Consider the following 18,560-nt stretch of genomic DNA (forward strand, 5'->3'; position numbering starts at 1 on the left):
GGTCATTATTTGTTTTCCTTTTTCAATGCCGGTATTGGCTCCTGATTTTTTTTTCTGTGTTTTAGATGATTTCCAAAAGGGCTAGGGTCCAATTCAGAAATTTTGTTTTCAAAATTTTTGTTTCTTAATTGTGAAAAACGTTGCTTGATTTCTTTTTGCAAATCCTGCCATATAATTTTCATAGCAGGATCGCGAGTGCGTTGAAATTGCCTTCTCCTCACGTTTTTAAGACAGATCAAGAGTTTAAGATCATCGTCTATAATCACGGATTCAAATTTTTGGAATTGCAATGCTCATGACTTCAACAATGGAATTTGTTAAAGCTTCAAGAGCATTGTCAACATCAAGTTTGGTTTGCAAAGAAATGTTAACATCAAGATCAGAGTCAATGTGAGTCATATGTTTCATATATACATATTCCAGTCGGCTCGAAAATAATTAAAAATGGAGCTAAAAGGATTGAGAATCGCTTCATGAGATATTTGAAATGTAACAGGGACATGATCAGAATCAAAATCTGCATGAGTAATAAGTTGGCTACAAAGATGACTAGAGTCGGTTAAGACCAAGTCAATCGTAGATGGATTTCTAGAAGAGGAAAATCATGTAGGGCTATCAGGGTATTGAATTGAAAAAAAAATCTTGTGAAGCACTCATCAAATAAAATTCTGCCGTTGGAATTACTTTGAAAATTATTCCCTGACCGATGTTTGGCATTAAAGTCACCAATGACAACAAATTTTGACTTATTGCTAGTCAATTTTCGCAAGTCATTTTGGTACAAATTAACTTGCTGTCCAGAGCATTGAAAAGGCAAATAGGCTGCTATGAAAGTATATTTACCAAGCCGTGTTCCAACAGAAACACCTAAAGTTTCAAAAATATTGCACAAGATGTTATATGTTACACAAATTGAGCTTCAATACAAACTAATTAACTTTCGACCTTTCGTACCTTGATATTAAGTTAGAGAATCATAGTAAAAGTAAGTTTTCATGGCTACCTTGATGGTCGCTGCAGGGTCGCATTTGCACTGGTTTTATATTCTATAACTTGATATCTCCTCAACTCGATAGTCTCTGCAATATTGAGTTATGGAGAATTCACTGTTAATTGGGAAAGGTTCTGTACATTGAGTTCAGTTAAATCAACTCAGATGAACTTATTCGGAGAATTATTGAAGCAAATTGTTGTTTTATTCATTTGCCTTAAACGTATAGTATACTTTTTCTTTATCATATTTTTCATCAGCACACTCAATAGTTTACAGTTAAATATTGCAAAGATATTGAATATTTTAAAAATATACATGTGAGTATAACTGGTAAATCAGGTAATTATGCGAGACCATCATTTATGGTAATATACCATTAAGTCATAAATTCGCAAAAAAAAAAAAATGGTGGAAAAAGAACCTCCATCAATATTAAGTTATTTCCTGTATCAAAAAACCCCATTCCGATGATGAATAACTACTTCACATAAAAAAATTAAATCACCACCCTGAGCGTTCAAGCAGTTGACAATGACAACTTAGGGCATCATTATCCTACAAGTTAATAAATATTTGTCAGTGAAACTGCTGAATGAACTCAAAATCGTGTCGAGATTTATGACTGGCTATCAAAGAAAGCGACGGCAGCTTGATTTTGCGTGGCGCCATTTTCGGCGGAGATTTAATAGCCCGTGCCTCTTAATCTGGTAAATTATCACCATATTTCATTTATTGTGCTATGCTGCTATCAATCTCTTATTAATATTTCACACTTTTCCCACTTTTTTTCTCTCGTTCTTTTTTCCCATCCAACATGACGACGTGGCACGTTGCTTTTCACACCTTCGACGACTGCTGCCGGGTTGCTGCGATGTTTTTCCATGTGGCGTTTCGCCGATGAACGTACGAACGACTGAACTCTGGCGTGGATTACTTGGATTGGAATGGCGGCTCTCCTGATGTTGACGTCCACGTGAACGGTGTGCATCCCGTATTCTCCGACGAAATTCTACGGTCAACAAATGGCAACCTAACCGAATGGATGGACGGATGATGGCAATCGATTATTATTAATGCGAAATCAACCTCGGCCGCTATACTCTTTTTATTCCCAAATGACCTCTTGGTCTCTGCATGTGACACACCCAAACACACTTGCCGTCCTTCTACGGTGTCGTATGGCCGGGCCATTGTGCAAAAATATCCGAAACCGGATGTGGACCTGGAATCTGAAACCTCTCTCGCTCATCCACAACCACTCAACTCTGGACGCCTGGACCATACGCTGATTTATGCAGAATGACATTTATAGCCGACGAACGCTTTCAATCATTCTACGTGGAGAACAGCGGCGTTTGGACGCTGCAGATCAAATACGTTCAGGCACGTGATGCCGGAATATACGAGTGCCAGGTGTCGACAGAGCCGAAAATAAGTGCTAGAGTACATCTGCACGTTGTTGGTGAGTATTTTGCTTGTCTACGAACCGCAGAACAGTGGGTTGAAATGATACTTTCACTGGACACAAATGAAACTTCATAGTTCATGATTTTATCAAATTAGGCAATACCGGTTTAAATAATTTGACCATTTGCAATGTAATATAATATATAATAGATATACAATAATAGATATCGGCTCGCTGATTTAGACTATGTTCTCAGAAATTTCCGTTTTTTTGGTCCATTTTCTCCATGCAAACCTCAAGCCCCCTTAGAATTGACGGATTCCGCCAAACACATTCAGAATAGATTGTGGGGGTCCAAAGAAAAAAAAATTAAGATTATAAAGATTTAATTTTTCTAGTATGAGAATTGGCCACCTTTATGCTTACATTTTTACAAATTTTAACTCTGCCCTTCGAAATCTTGAAATGATACTTATGGAATAAACATCGCTTCTTCTTTCTACTCTCTGGCGTCACTTCTTAATTGAGACAGAGCCTGCTTTTCATGCTATTGTATTTTATGAGCACTATTGACTGAGAGCCGTTTCGTCCAATTGTCCATTGTTGTATTCGTATGCGTGTTTCAAGCACAAAGTTAGATTTCCTACAGATGTGTGTATCCCGTGGAGTCAAAAAATAGAATTTTCAAAAATTAAATTAATTTAAGAAGAAATCTCAGTATAATACATATAATCAATCTCTGAATAGAACATAATGATGCCTTAGAGTGATTCCAAGAAACATCACCAAAATTTGGTAAATTTTTTAATTCATTTTTTTCTATTGAGCTGAAACTTTGCACAGTTTTCCAGTTCCATCTAAATCGTCATTTTCCGATATCAAATCTTCAAGTTGAGTCACGACTAACTTTTCAAAAGGGTGTATGTGAAAATGGTTCAAAAATATTCAAAAAGCTGCACAGCAAAAACGGTTCGTTCGATTGTTAGACAACTAAAGAAACAAAGTTAGACAACTAAATAAAAATTCCAAAAAAAATACACACAGTAAAAAAAAATTTTTTTGCATTAAAAAACATAATTTTTGACACAAAAACTCAAATATCTCAAAACCCTATCGGAATACCAACGTAATTTTTTGAGGGAAAACGGTCCATTATATTAGATATCTACCATAAAAATTTGGTGATGGTAAACCAATAAACAAAAAAGTTATGACATTTCAAACATGTCACAATTTTCACATATAGTAGAAAAAAAAAAAAAATTTTGGTGTAAATTATTACGGGAACCGCAGTTTGTTGCTGATTTTATTGTTAAGGGCCTTGTGTGAATTAAACAAGTCGTTTTCATGTATTCATTAGTATTATGTATATTATATGTATAAATATTATGTATATGTATAAATATTATATGTATATGTATATATGTATAAATTAAAATGAATTAACAGATTACACGAAAATAAAAATTTTTTTTACCAGGATATTTTTTTTTTAGAGTATGATCGATGAGTTTCTAAATGTTATATATAAACTTTGAAAGTTTTGGATTTGGGTATGCGTTATGAGATCATGAAAACATTCTATTAATACTTATTTATTTATTTATTGTTATTCAATTTTTTTACAATATCGAACACTTTTGCATCATTATCAGTACAGTTCGAGTATAGTTTTGCTTTAATTTTATTTTCTGACAATGGAATGAAACAGTGAAATTTTTGGGTTCCTTGGATATTGCTCGCTGAGCTCTGATGCCGTTAATTCGTACTCTTCAGTAGTAGTAAAACAAAATGATAATTTTGTTTAATCTTCTTTTCTGCGATTCGCCCAATCAAATAGTTCTTTTGCAGTTTTAATTGGATGCTCACGTTCTTTGGCTAAACTTGCTCTTGTGGCCATGCGCTTTATGGTTCCTCCAATAGCATCACAAGGACCTTTGCCATGTGACGTAGCAAAGAAATGCCATTCTGCATCAATTCCGTACTTTGATTTAAATTGACATAGGCTCGAAAAATTCTTACGGTTTTTGTACTGCGATGCTGCTCCATCAGACATGAAATATATCTTTCTGATTTCTTTATCCTTATCAACGCGTAAAAAGTTAATCATTTTGGCAATGAACAAATTTACAGATACTGAGTCGTGTCTTAAATCTTCGGAAATTACAATAAAACTAAAATGTTCAATTTGCGCACTTCCATTGAAATAAATAACGAATGGATGAATTGTAGCTTGTTGTACGTTCCAGTGATGGGACTGCACTTCATCTTGCAATACAAAGCTATAGTTTTCAGAAAAATCACAAATGACTAAAAATTCACCATCTTGTAATGTATTTTTCGTATTTTTTAAAAAGCGGGATTGCTCTGTTTTAATAAAGTCGTGAGGAATTAAACTTTCTAATTTCAAGCAAAAAAATGACACAAACTCATCTACAAGTTTTACAATAGTTTCTAGGTCACACCTATCCGTGGTCACCCATTGCTCAAATGATAACTGATCAATATAATTTTCTTCAAACTCAGCGAATAAAGTATTTTCCAATGATGAAGAATCTGGACAATCCGAACAAGATCGTAGATAGCAATTTGATGTTGTATTTTCACACAAAAGACTACCAGTTAACATTTAAATATCCTTTGATAAATTGATTCTTTTCAAACTATGTAAGATTAGGTTAATATTTTCGTGTGTTGTGCACACACAAACATTATGTGTTCCTGAATTGGATAGAAGCTTGCATTGCCTTGGACGAAGGCTTGCAAATGAGGAAAAACCTACCTTAATATTTTCGTTAATTTCCTTGAAGCGTGTATACGCTTCTTTCAAAGTAGTCATCATTAATCGTTTTTGGATTGCTTGACGCTTTCTATCTTTTTTTACAGATACATAATCTTTTTGGCCAGGCATAGCTCTACTTACTTCATCGTCTTCAAAATATTGAATTATTTTTTCTTTTGTCTCATCTGTTAATGGAGTACTCGACCTAGCATTTTTGGTTGCAAGACAGTTATTTTTGAATTGTTTTGCCTCTTTTGCTGTATTTCTATTGGTTTTGAACTCATCAATGGCGTCTTGAATAGACCACGAGCTTGGCAGCATTTACAAAATCAATAATTTTTCTTTCCTTGTCGTGGCTAGATTCGAGAACCTTTCCTTCATATTCATAATTACCTCTGTCTGTCTGTCTGTATTTTCCACATCCTCAGGTCCTAATTTGAAGAGATTTCTTCGTACAGCTTCGTTGATTTCACGGTATTTTTTCTCGGGATAATTAACGTAACCCATCTTCGTCCATTTAATCGGAGTCACTTTTATTCCAGCTATCCCTTCGTTGAAGCGTTCGATGTTGACCTTCTGGATGCACTCATCTTCTAATTGATTTGTTGAAACAGATGTCGCTGATGGTACCGTGGCAAGACTATCTGCACTTGGTACTTCTGGTAACTCCTCAGTTGTTGTCGGTGCATCTAGTAATTCCTCAGTTGTTGTTGTTTTCGAACTTCCTGCAACCTGATCCACCGATGATGTACAGATTGCCCGTTTGTCAACGTTTAAACGGCAGGACGTACAAATGCGTAAATTTGTATTCAATGTAGACATTGGAGCATAACCAGCCGCTTTCAGTTTATCTATGGTGCTTTCGGTGAGATTTCGTAGCTCTTTCGAACACTTTTTCTGCAAACGGCCTGCAACAGTTGAGAAAGCGACTACTCATGTTGCTCGTTAGATTTTAATAAACAAAATCACTTTTAAGTTTTTACTGACTAGTTTGGTGTCGTTTGCTTGACTGAAGAAAAATTTTACAATTAAATCTTTTATAACCATAGTGGTAGTATATTTTTAGCTTTTTCGTGAATATGTTAATGGTATGTACCTATCATGTTTTTGATGTTGTTGAAGTTACTCGCTTTCTCCCAAATATGATTAACAAAGTCTATTCTCTACCAAGGCGGGTCTATACCCAGGTGTAATCAGATTTTAACTTTGTGGAGAAAACCAGCGCCGAGAAAACCGACCTGCTTTACGTATACTAGATCACCTGGGTATAGACCCGCCTTGTTCTCTACGAGGTAAACTTTTTGCAGGTAAACTAGTCGTATACCTGTATAGAAAACTTTTTTTGTAGCTTTTGTCTTCAATATTAGATTTTTTATAGGTTTCTTTTATCAAAAGGTTTCAACACTATTGAGAGAATTTTTCTTCAGCTACGTACAATAAAAAAATATGACACTATCAAGACTTTAGATCACAACACTGGATCGCGTCTAACTTTCTAATAGATGCTATAATAGTTATGAATAATTAAATAAAATATCATGAAAACAACTTGTTAACCTCATGTGGTACCCTTAACAAAAAATTCAGCAACAAACTGCGGTCCTAAAAAAAATTAACAATGAAAAAAAATTTTTTTTTTTTCATTAAGTGTCAAATTTGTGAAATATTTGAAATGTCATAACTTTTTTGCTTATTGGCTTACCATCACCACATTTTTATGGTAGATAGCTAATATAATGGACCGTTTTCCCTCAAAAAATTACGTTGGTATTCCGATAGGGTTTTGAGATATTTGAGTTTTTGTGACAAAAATGATGTTTTTTAATGCAAAAAAAATTTTTTTTTACTGTGTGTATTTTTTTTGGAATCTTTATTTAGTTGTCTAACTTTGTTTCTTTAGTTGTCTAACAATCGAACGAACCGTTTTTGCTGTGCAGCTTTTTGAATATTTTTGAACCATTTTCACATACACCCTTTTGAAAAGTTAGTCGTGACTCAACTTGAAGATTTGATATCGGAAAATGACGATTGAGATGGAACTGAAAAACTGTGCAAAGTTTCAGATATTTTTGAAATGGTCGATCAGAATCGACTTGCATGCCTCCGTGGAATCCCTCCTTAGACAAATGAATAGGATAAGTAAAAGAAATCCTTAGAAAACTTCTGAAATTCTTTTAGTAGATGTTATTGAAAGATTTCCTGGAGAAATGTATGAATATATTCTTACATGTATGCGGAAGATTTCGTTAAGAAAAATCGATACATATTCTTGCAAGGATCTGTGAAAAAAATAATTATGGAATCTTTGAAGGAATCTTTACAGCTATTCGTAGAGGATTTCTAGATCACTGTTGTAGGCATTCATAAAGAAATTCATATGAATATGTATGGAGGTATCCCAGAAGAAATCAATAGTCAATAAAAATCAATAAATTCACAATTCCTTGATTGTTGGAACTGTTGGAAAATTTCCTAGAAGAATGTCTAAAATGACCAAAACTAATAGAGAAATTATCTTCTTCATAGATTTTTTGAAGAAATCCTGTTACAAAATATAAGATTATGCTGATAAAAATGTGTTTAACATTTTCCTGTGTGCATCCAAGTTACCAATAAATGCACACTATTACATCAAGCCTCATCGTACCCCCTCTCATTGCCAGGATTGATGATCAATATCATTTTACGAACAAATACAAGCAGCGAGATCTCCAACAATGCCAGACAGTAGGATGATTATTGTACCACTGAGGTTGCGGTCCGGTGAGATGAGCGTACGGTCCGGTCTTTCCCAAAAGTGCATGTGCAGATGGATAAAACCAAGTGAAATTGATATTGAAAAGGTGATATCTCCAATGATGGCATGTAAGGAATCAGCACTAACGATTTTGTTTTATCATTAGAAGGACCCGCGTCTAACACGTGTACCGCGTGTGCCTCCGAAGGGTCTAGATTTAACACGCAGGATTTGGAGGTAACATAAAAGTACTCTCTTTCACATAACATAGCACTGATACATACATTTAGCTCTCCATGCATGTACTAACTGCTGATCAGGAATTGACAATTTGTTGAGCGAATCGGGATCAGAGAGCTCCGTTCCCAAAACCAACAGGGAATAAGGTTCATGATCAGTAACCTACATCATCAACATGGTCGCTCAATTTCAGCCCTTAGCTAATTCCATGCAAACCACTTTATCCGGACGATAATCTACGAACAAAAGGCCATCAAGCCGAGTGGTTAGAGTCTGCGGCTACAAAGCAAAGCCATGCTGAAGGTTGATCCAGGATCTTTTCGTAATGGAAGTTTCCTTGACTTCCCTGGGCATAGAGTATCATCGTACCTGCCACACGAGATACTAATGCGAAAATGGCAACTTTGGCAAAGAAAGCTATCAGTTAACAACTGTGGAAGTGCTCATACGAACACTACGCTGAGAAGCAGACTCTGTCCCAGTAAGGACGTAATACCAAGAAGATGAAGAATAATGCACTTTCCCCGTACCCTTGGTATGATCGTTGCGGGAGGCTGCATGAGTAGGATCTACGCAAAGAGAGGAGTCGAGTGACATCATCACTTTGTTGCGACGATTGCATGACATTGGTGCGACACAATCGCTTTGGGAGACAACAACACAGTGTGCGGTCTACCGTGAGAGCCAGTTGAATGTATCATCAAATTCTTTCCCCTTCTTCTCATTGGTCTGCATTCTGACGTGGCAGGCACCATTGTTGCCTAAAAATAGAAGATCAATTGTACTTATACACTGAGGGTGTCTGTTAGTCCCAAGCAGTCATCTGGTTGGTTCCTGGCTAATCTGGCGATACTGGAGTAGCAACCACGGACGACCAATCAAGCACAAGCTAATGCATTTTTGTTAGAATACTATTTAAAAATTGATGCAAAAATATTTCCAAAGGTCTAACAAATGAGAAAACCCAGTTTCAGCTTTAGATAAAACATTTATTGGCAAATATTTGAAAAGTATTGGCATTTTAGTTTAAAAAATCATGTTTTTGTGCAGTTTTTGCTAAATGATTTTGTCTAAACTATTTTTAGTAAAATGAGTTGTAAACATAGTTTAAAAACAACTAAATTAGCTTCAAAAGCATGTAAAAGGAATAGAAATCGGTTGAGTATGCATGAAGCTATGTTCAAACAAAAATACTTTTTTTTAGTAAAAATTAGGAGCAATTTCGAGTAAATCACTTTTAACCAAGACTAGTTTTGGTTTCAGACACATTCTCTAAATTAGTTTTGAAATTGGTTAAAAAACCACAAAGTTATTCAGACCTTATTGAATTGTTTTTTTTTTTTATAATTTGAAAATTCACTTTCAAGTCGCTTGCGCCACCTCTTTCTCTAATGCTCAAATTTGGAGGTTTCCCTTTTTATGTGATTTAAATTCAGAAGAGCATACGAGTTTTCGGTTTTGAGATCTTTTGGGAAGTAAGACGCGCTCTAGTGTGGATTTATTACAAGTTTTGTTTTACAGGGAATGGGCAAATGATTGAGATAAACAATCATAACTTTATGAACAATGGATGAAATTGGATGCATCTGGAAGCAGTCGACAGCAAATTTGGTCTAGTTTCATGAACTTGCTTGGCCATGCATATTGGCCACCGGACACCGGAGATGTTCCGGATTTTCCAAGGTCATGTACAAATGCAATTTTTTCTGTCGCTTGTATTTTTATGCGGTGTGAACTAAAAACTGGAACTAATAGGAAATTCAATGCCGCCGGACGCATTGAGGTTCGTTGAAAGTCTTCCGAAATATGACCATTTCCGTAGAACAGGTTCCGGAAAACATGGTCAGCCATGTTTGTATTTCCAATCATATCAATATAATCCGGAGCTATATCTAAATGAGAATATCGAAATTGATGCTTCTGGTAGCATTTTAAGATCCATTAGATGTACTGACCACTCTATAATAGGTTCCAGGTGCCTTGGAGGAAGTTGCCAATTAGGAACACATTCGGAACCATATCTTTATTCACATCAAACTTCAAGATATTCAAAGGCGCATCGCATCGCATTCATGTAATTTCCGAGAGAAATTCAAGAGCCATCGATTGCCATTACCGCTCTGAGGCTAGGTTCCAGGTGCCCCGGGGGATGTAGCCAATTCAATATATGTCCGGAAACACATCAAAATGGGTATCGAATATCACGATTTTCTAAGGTGATGCTTCCGAAAGTACTTCCAGAGGCACCGGCTGTAAAGTTGCTTGATTCCCATATTGATATGGTTCCAGCCGTGTTCCTAATTGGCCACTTCCCTCAGGGCACAAGGAACCTACTATACAGTGGTCAAAGAAATTAGTTGCTCTGTAAATGCTTCCAGAAGCATGCCCTTAAAAAATCTTGATATTCGATACCCATTTTGATGTGTTTTCGGACATATTTTGAATTGGCCACATGGCAGACATGGTCATGGCAGCCGTTAGCGCTGAAAATGCTTCGGTAAACATCACCTTTGAAGATATTGAAGTTTTATGATCATATTGATATGGTTCCAGGTATGTTCGTCATTGACCACTTCCCCCAGGGCACCTGGCACCTATTATAGAGTGATCAATGCATCTAATGGTCCTGAATATGCTGCTGTAAGCATCATTTTGAAATTTGATGCCCGCTTGGTTATAACTCTTGTTAATATATACATGATTAAAAATGCAAACAAAATACCGAAAATATGGAATCAGTTATACGGAAATGGTCATTTTTCTGTAGATTTTCAACGAATCTTAATGCGTTCGGTGGCATTCAACTTTCTATTAATTCAAGTTTCTAGAAAAATTGTGAACATCTATGCAACTTCACACCGCACAAAAATACAAGCGACAGAAAAAATGCTATTTGGACATGACCTCGGATAATCCAGAACATCTCCGGTGTCCGGTGGCCAATATGCGTGGCCGAGCAATTTCCTGAAACTAGACCAAATTTGCCGTCGACTGCTTCAAGATGCATCCAATTTCATCCATTTTTCATAGAGTTATAAGTATTTGAATTTGGGCTAAATTTTTCCTATCTCAATCATTTTGCCTATCCTCTGGTATGTCTTGTTTTTGTTCTGGAATCATGTTTTTGTATTTTCATTGACAACATCCTTAGCCCTGAGCTAATTGGTCTCGTGACCTACGACTTTATTTTCCTTCCGCCGTCATTATAACCTTAAAAATAGAGACGATCTCAGGTTTTCGACGTGAGCTACATCAATGTTCAAGAATTATTTTAAAAAGGCAGATCAAAATTGTTCAGTTTAAATGCTGATGAGTTTTGATACTGTTCACATAATCAAGTTAAGCAATTTGAATTCGTTAAAATCCTGGTTATGTAACAAAGCAATTATTTTTATTTTTGTTTCTAATGCCCATGTTCGCATAGTCTACGTAAACGCCAATATGACCAACAAGTTTTTTTTTTTTTCATTTATATGTATTCTTTACATAAAAATGCACTCGTTGAACATGCGAACAGCCTTTATTTGTTCCAAAATATTTGAATTATAATTAAATATATTAACGCCACTTCAACCTTATTGTCGAAGGAAGGGGAGGTCTATCGTGACGGCGGCATGTTGTCTAGTGTGGTGCTTCATCCAAGGGGGGAGATCGTTCACTGAAAGCAATCAGCGTGTTGATGTCAACATTAGAATGCGACTTTTGTTTGACTTTTTGTTAAATTACAGTTTTTCGGTCTTACGGAAAATCAAACGCTTCGTTTTTTAAAACCAAAGATCCTACCTTTGGACTTGATCTTCTTCAAGGATAGAAATGTGTATCCTGTATCCTTGAAGAAGGCAAAGTTAAAAAGAAGAGAGGTTGAATTTATAAAAAACGTAGCGTTTTAACTTTTCTGCTTTTTTTTCATTTTTCCTTATATCTATTAAATTGATTGCAAATAGTCAAAGTGAAAAACTGATTTTGTCGCCTAGTTTATGTATAAATGTATTTGTGGTATCTGATTGTATTTCGAAAACACTACAGTTATCAATCAAAACAACCAAAAATTTTATAGGGACCCCCAGAAGCTACTGGGATATTTTAAGTGTAATCTATTATACCTTAGGGAGAGCCCAACGAGGTTGATTTTTTTTATTTGTTAGGCACTCTGTGCACTTGGCCACTACTATGCCGATTATCATATCGTTACAGAATCTATTTATATCCTTATTGCTATTTCTCTCATACCGAGCAGGTAGAGGAGAGAGCTGCCGTTGGACCAATCCATATCCATGTAGCCGTAGACCATTGGTGTGCGGTGGTTCATTTTGCCATGTTTCCGTGTCGTGTGAGGCAACAGCCTACAAAGAGGGTCAGGTTGTCTCAGTCACCCTCCGATACTGACGTAGGATGGATGTGTTTCCCCAATACTCGGTCCTTCGTGCGGCGTCTTCTGGTGACTGGACGGAGTTTTTTTTTTGTGAGGGAGGTTTGGGAATCGAACCCATGACCTTCCGCTTACGAAGCAAAGGTGTAACCTCGAGGCTACGGGACCCCCCTAGTTTTAATTTTTGTATGGAAGAAATGTTCGGCTGTATTTGGCGCTATATTTTTTTTTCTTTCGAGAGAAGAAACTACAACAGACTTGAAATATCTCCGTAAAAATATACATAGAGAAAGAAAAAAATCGGTTTCCTCCGGAGTGACACGTGCAACTCCTTGAAAAACGAATTTAAAATGCTCTGGTTTGTTGCAGTATCTTATCTATAGATTGAAGCATTTCCATGTTCCTAACGAAAGAAGTTCATCGAGTTTAGCAATTATATATGAAGTAACGGTTTTTGCCATGTGGATATTTGATCATTATTCTCCATACAAAATTCAAGCTCGTTAAGCGCTCATTCCCCCATTATACATGGAGAAGCTTGTAGGAGTCAACATGTTTAGATTTTGACTTTTCGACTTTCTTTTATATATGAATTTGCCTTCTTACTGTACATGTAACATGAATACGTATTTTTATCTAAGATTGGCAGACCAGTTGTCCAATGAAAGCATCACTTTAACCCACTGTTCACTACTAGCGACGAAATGTGTTGGTATGCGAAGTGCAAACAAAAGCAAACAACACACATCCGAGGCATTGGCAAAAGGCCGTTGTTGAGCTCAGGCTGGGAAATCCGTGGACGAACGATTATGGTAAAACGAACCTAGGTACTCGATGCGATAGGAGAGATTGTTTGGCATTTCCATTTAAGTTGAAAATTATGTTTAGATTGTTTGCCTTAACTTACCCGGGAAGTGAGTGGTATATCGTTGCTGAGTATATATGATGAACTAATTTGAATTTTTACATAAGTACCGTTTCAAAATAGAAGGTATTAGGGTATTAGCCGCTTTAATACGATTCCGGAAAATTTTACATCAGCGTAATATTTGGCTATCGTCTACATCTGCAACTTTTCTTAATACTAGCTGCATTTTAAACAAAAAAATGGACACATATCAGTATAAAAATAAAATGCAACATTAAAAATTAAATCAAATTATTAAAAAATTTCTTTAACATTTTACTGAAAACCTATTTCAAACATGAACAACACCTTCAAGGTCATTATTGGGATCATCGTTCTTCTATGGTCTTTGGCATTGAGAAGTTTTAATACCTTATGCATATTTTTTTTCTCCTCTGGTCGTAATGTACATATAACCATTTCAGTCGCAGAACCGAGCTATTTACGCTTATTGCAAGCCATTTACTCGCTTTCATTCTCATCATAATCTGTTATCCAATCGTTATGCTTGGAAACTACTCTACAACCCACTTTGAACAATCCAGAAAACATAAAACAAATTTATTGGCATGATCCTAAAATTTCCTTCACAATAATGTTACCTCCTATCATAATGCTGACTGTTGCTACCGTGCGTTATCAGTGCCCCAGAAACGTTGGCAAGAACTTTGCGAAATACGCTTTTTTGTCTGCAGTGGATTCCACGCCGCAAGAAGCAGATTATAAATACAACTTAATTAACATTGTCTTTCATTATTCACTTCTCATTAGCAGTTTCGTTTCTTAGACTGAGTCGCTCTTGAACCCGAAGATAACGACGAAGCTTCTTTTGTCTCGTGGGAAAACACGAGTCTTTCTATCTAGCTGCGCTTTCACTCACCAACCTGCGGTATGTTGGAAATCTCGTCTCTGAGTATACACATGGAGGTTTCCTTTTCGAATAACTTTTATACAAAACACAAACAGCACCTATTCCAATAGGGTTTCCTCGGAAGTTGGCTAATATGAGCGTCATACCTAGTTCCATGTAGTAACCGCGTTTGTTTCGCAATATTAAGTTGTTAGCATAATGACCACATAGACTCGACGACGGTAATGTCGAAGTACAGAGAAACAGACGTAACACTGACAAAATTTCCAATGACCATGATTTAAACAGATATTGCAAATTTATCATTTCATACCTCAGGCCTTCAGCAGGCCTTGTTGCACACAATCGTATGGAAAGTGTTACGTCTGTTTGTCTGTGTTCGTGGATTTCCTGTTAGCTTCGGTTGATGTTGTGCGAAATTAATCTTCCTTAATGGCAATTACCATCATCATTAACATAGCGGCGATTAATATAGGCTGCAGAGTTATGCACACTAGTAATGTGGTATCATCTGGGATCAGGTTTAATGAAAATTGTTATTGTTATTCGCGGTAAGTTAACAGCATCGAACTAGTGGCTCGTAAAGTGACAATGGAAAAATGAGGATATACCTGCTGTACATCGAAGTTCGTAAGAGAATATACACTGGAACATTTTTGTAAGCTTGTAAAATATATGATTCATTTTGTTTTTTTTTTTCAATATATTTTTTATTTTGTTTCAATTCAAACTTCATGTGTGTAACAATTCTTATCAATAAAGTTCAGAATACTTTCGATGCTCAAAAGTTGGTTTTTGTTGGTTTAGAAAAGTGTTCCATTTTACCATATAAGGGAAACGAAGAATTTTGTATGGAGACCGCAAGCATGTTGAAAAAATTGATTTTATTTAAATTTTCTAATTCAATTCCAACCAAATTATGTCATCAATGAAAGTCGAGGTCCTATTTTGCATGCTTGGTATGATAAATTATACTTTAAATTAAATTAAATGTAAACATCAATGATACCAGTGTTTTATGCAACTTTGGCGAACTGTGACGTGCTGGAACATTTTTGAGAATACAGACACATTTGATCCTTGAGACAAACAAAAATGTCACTTCTGTTACGCTTTATTATTCTTACATACTGAAAACGGTTGTAGGACAAAAGGTCGAAGAACAAAAGGTCGAATGACAAAAGGTCGAAGGACAAAAGGTCGAATGGACAAAAGGTCGAAGGGACGAAAGGTCGAAGGGACAAAAGGTCGAATGGACAAAAGGTCGAATGGACAAAAGGTCGAATGAAAAAAAGGTCGAATGGACAAAAGGTCGAATGGATGAAAGGTCCAAATTGTACCGTTGTAAGGATTATCGTACATTCAGTTGCTAACATTTTAATCACAAATTCCTCCCTTCTCATCTGAAGTTTTTCCTTCTTTTAGATGATAGCTGTTCTTCAGAACTATCGTTTGAAGCAAAATTTGTATTAATGCTGTTATTTTCCAAACAAAAGATTCATTTTCTGAAAGTCGGTTGTTATTATTTTGATACTCCTAAGCATAAAGTAATTATTATTACTTTTTAATTAAAAGATTTTCAATAGAGATTTGTCCAATGTTTTAAAATTGGCTGTTTTTTTGGAGTTATACATTATAGTGGTTTTATACTGTTGTAGACACTTGTATCGACGATTATTCCTTCTTTTATAATTGACTGTTCTTCATAGATTTCACTTTAACATCTCGCCTGTATTTAATTTTCAATTGAAATGTTGCCTTCTTATAAATATTGTCTGTTCTTCATGCTTTACAGAGTGTATAAGCATTTCAATTGCACTTCTAACAAAGGATTTTCCTTCTTTTGAAGTTTTGCTGTTTTAGGGCTATGCATTAGAGCTTTACCTGACTGTTGGTTTCGACTGATTTAAATTAGCATCAGGGAAAAATAATCATCCTCTTTCTGGAATTAGGTCCCAACTAGGGTAGAGTCTGCTTCTCAGCTACACTAGCATTTACTGAGAGCTTTTCTGATAATTTGATCATTTTTGCATTTGTACATCATGCTTTTTATTAGGAGATGATCTGCAACCCGAACCGATGCAACACTTTAACATATGCAGAAGAAAAATCCAAGGCAAACTGCTTCTCCTAGCCGTCTTGAACATTGTTACAGGTAACCAGCCTCCGCAGAGTGAACCCTCTGCTCTGCAGTCAACTCATGGCGGCACGCCATAATAGTACCTATTCCAGTATAATCTGAATGACAACCGCAATTACTGCATTCCAGCACTCGGCATCCCAACACATAGCACATCGAGTGGCATGCACCTCGATGCACTTAGAGTTACATAATTACCAGGAGAACATAAATAAACTAACGAGTCTCCAACCAAATTGCCTTTCAACGCATCAGAATCGTAGTGTGCTGCGCTAGGTTCACAAATATTCTGATAGCGCGCGCTAGGCTGAAAGCGCGCTGCTCGGTGCTACGCTCGCCATCGGTATCCAAGTAGTAAAACAACTGCTCAGTAACGATGAGTCTCTACAGCTATTTTTACCTTATTATACAGGTGTCTAGATGGTCTACATGGTACGGTCGAAGACGCGCGATCCGGAAGCTACAATTTCGATTCTCGTTTTAAAATTTTGTCTTCACATCAATTATTGTGCTGTTTTTGAACAACGCATGTGACGAAGCGCATGAGACGCATTGATAAATTACCCTAAAAAAAGCGAGGAACACCAACATAGGTCTCAACATGTACAGTGCACGGGTGAGCATGAAAGGAATGTGGCTCTTGCAGATAAGGCTACAGCACGTACACAGTAACTCTGGATGTACTACGGCCTGAAAAGTCTAACAAATTTTCACCCCGAAAAGATCGTTGACCAGCTGAAATTGAACCTCCCTCAGTATAGTCTTTCTGAAAATATGCGCGTTTTCTTCGTGTCTATTTTAGCTGTAGCGCTTGTGATAACTTGCTTTTTTATCTAAAGAGTATAGCTTTTTGTTCTTCCTAAATTGTTGTCCATTCGACCTTTTTCCATTCGACCTTTTTTCCATTCGACCTTTTGTCCATTCGACCTTTTGTCCATTCGACATTTTGTCCATTCGACCTTTTGTCCCTTCGACCTTTTGTCCATTCGACCTTTTGTCCATTCGACCTTTTGTCCCTTCGACCTTTTGTCCCTTCGACCTTTTGTCCATTCGACCTTCTGTCATTCGACCTTTTGTCATTCGACCTTTTGTCCTTCGACCTTTTGTCATAGATTTGTCATAGCAACTAAAATTGCTCCACATCTTGGCACATGTTTGGCTCAAGCATTAATGTTTCTTATTCTATGGTATTTCTTCTTAGAACGGCTCACGAACTCCTAGTTTTGATTTTTTTTTTTAATATTAGCCACATGCTGATATGCACAGGGGACTTAGTCTTAGAATCAGTCAGAACAGAATATTTCGGCTGCCCTTACTCTTAACATTGTTTGTGGCTGTTTTTTATTTTCGCAATATTTACAACATCAATACAGAAAATATAAGATTGCTGCTACAATTTAAGATATGACTTGAAGACCTATTAGCTTTATGATTTTAAAGTTTCTAATATTAAAGTAGGGGCCTTCCTCAGTCGAGTAGTTAGATTCTGCGGTTACAAGGCAAAGTCATGCTGAAGGTGTCTGGGTTCGATTCCCGGTCGGGCCAGGATCTTTTCGTAATGGAAATTTCCTTGACTTCCCTGGGAATAGAGTATCATCGTACCTGCCACACGATATACGAATGCGTAAATGGCAACATTGATAAAAAAAGCTCTCAGTTAATAACTGTGGAAGTGCTCTTAGAGTACTACACCGAGTAGCCAACTTTATTCCAGTGGGGACGTTAATGTCAAGAAGAAGAAAAATATGAAAAAATATAGATTAAAAGAACATTTTCTATAATTTTTTCAAAGCACTGCAGTTTTTTGCTAATGACTGTGAATAATGCAGGAAAAGCTTAAGAATAAGAGTGATTTAATTGTATTACTCTGATTGATTATTACAATGACTCCCCTTGCGCCCTGATATCAAGTTAAAGTTTGAAAGATATTGTTACGTGAGAATGCTTTTGCAACCCCTGACATCTGTCTGACTTAGTCTTCATATATGTTTGTCAAACTTCGGTGTTTTCGGCTTTACTTTGTTATAGTTGATAGCTGCGAATTCATAAACAATATGCTTAAAAGTAGTAGAAGAGAAGAAGAGATGCTTAAAAGTAAAGTCTGAGTGCATA

General features: G+C 36.3%; 1 protein-coding gene across 2 annotated transcripts in view; it reads left to right on the forward strand.

The window, feature by feature from the left end:
• The window catches only part of LOC5569646 (zwei Ig domain protein zig-8), a 761,269-nt gene that overhangs the window by 694,933 nt on the left and 47,776 nt on the right, over positions 1 to 18,560 (forward strand). For both annotated transcript variants that reach the window (XM_001658620.2, XM_021854888.1), the window contains exon 6: positions 2,293 to 2,456. In XM_001658620.2, the coding sequence (XP_001658670.2) occupies positions 2,293 to 2,456 (164 nt within the window). The remainder of the gene's footprint in view (positions 1 to 2,292; positions 2,457 to 18,560) is intronic.

Source organism: Aedes aegypti, chromosome 3 (genome assembly GCF_002204515.2).
Source record: "Aedes aegypti strain LVP_AGWG chromosome 3, AaegL5.0 Primary Assembly, whole genome shotgun sequence".
Lineage (NCBI taxonomy): Eukaryota > Metazoa > Arthropoda > Insecta > Diptera > Culicidae > Aedes > Aedes aegypti.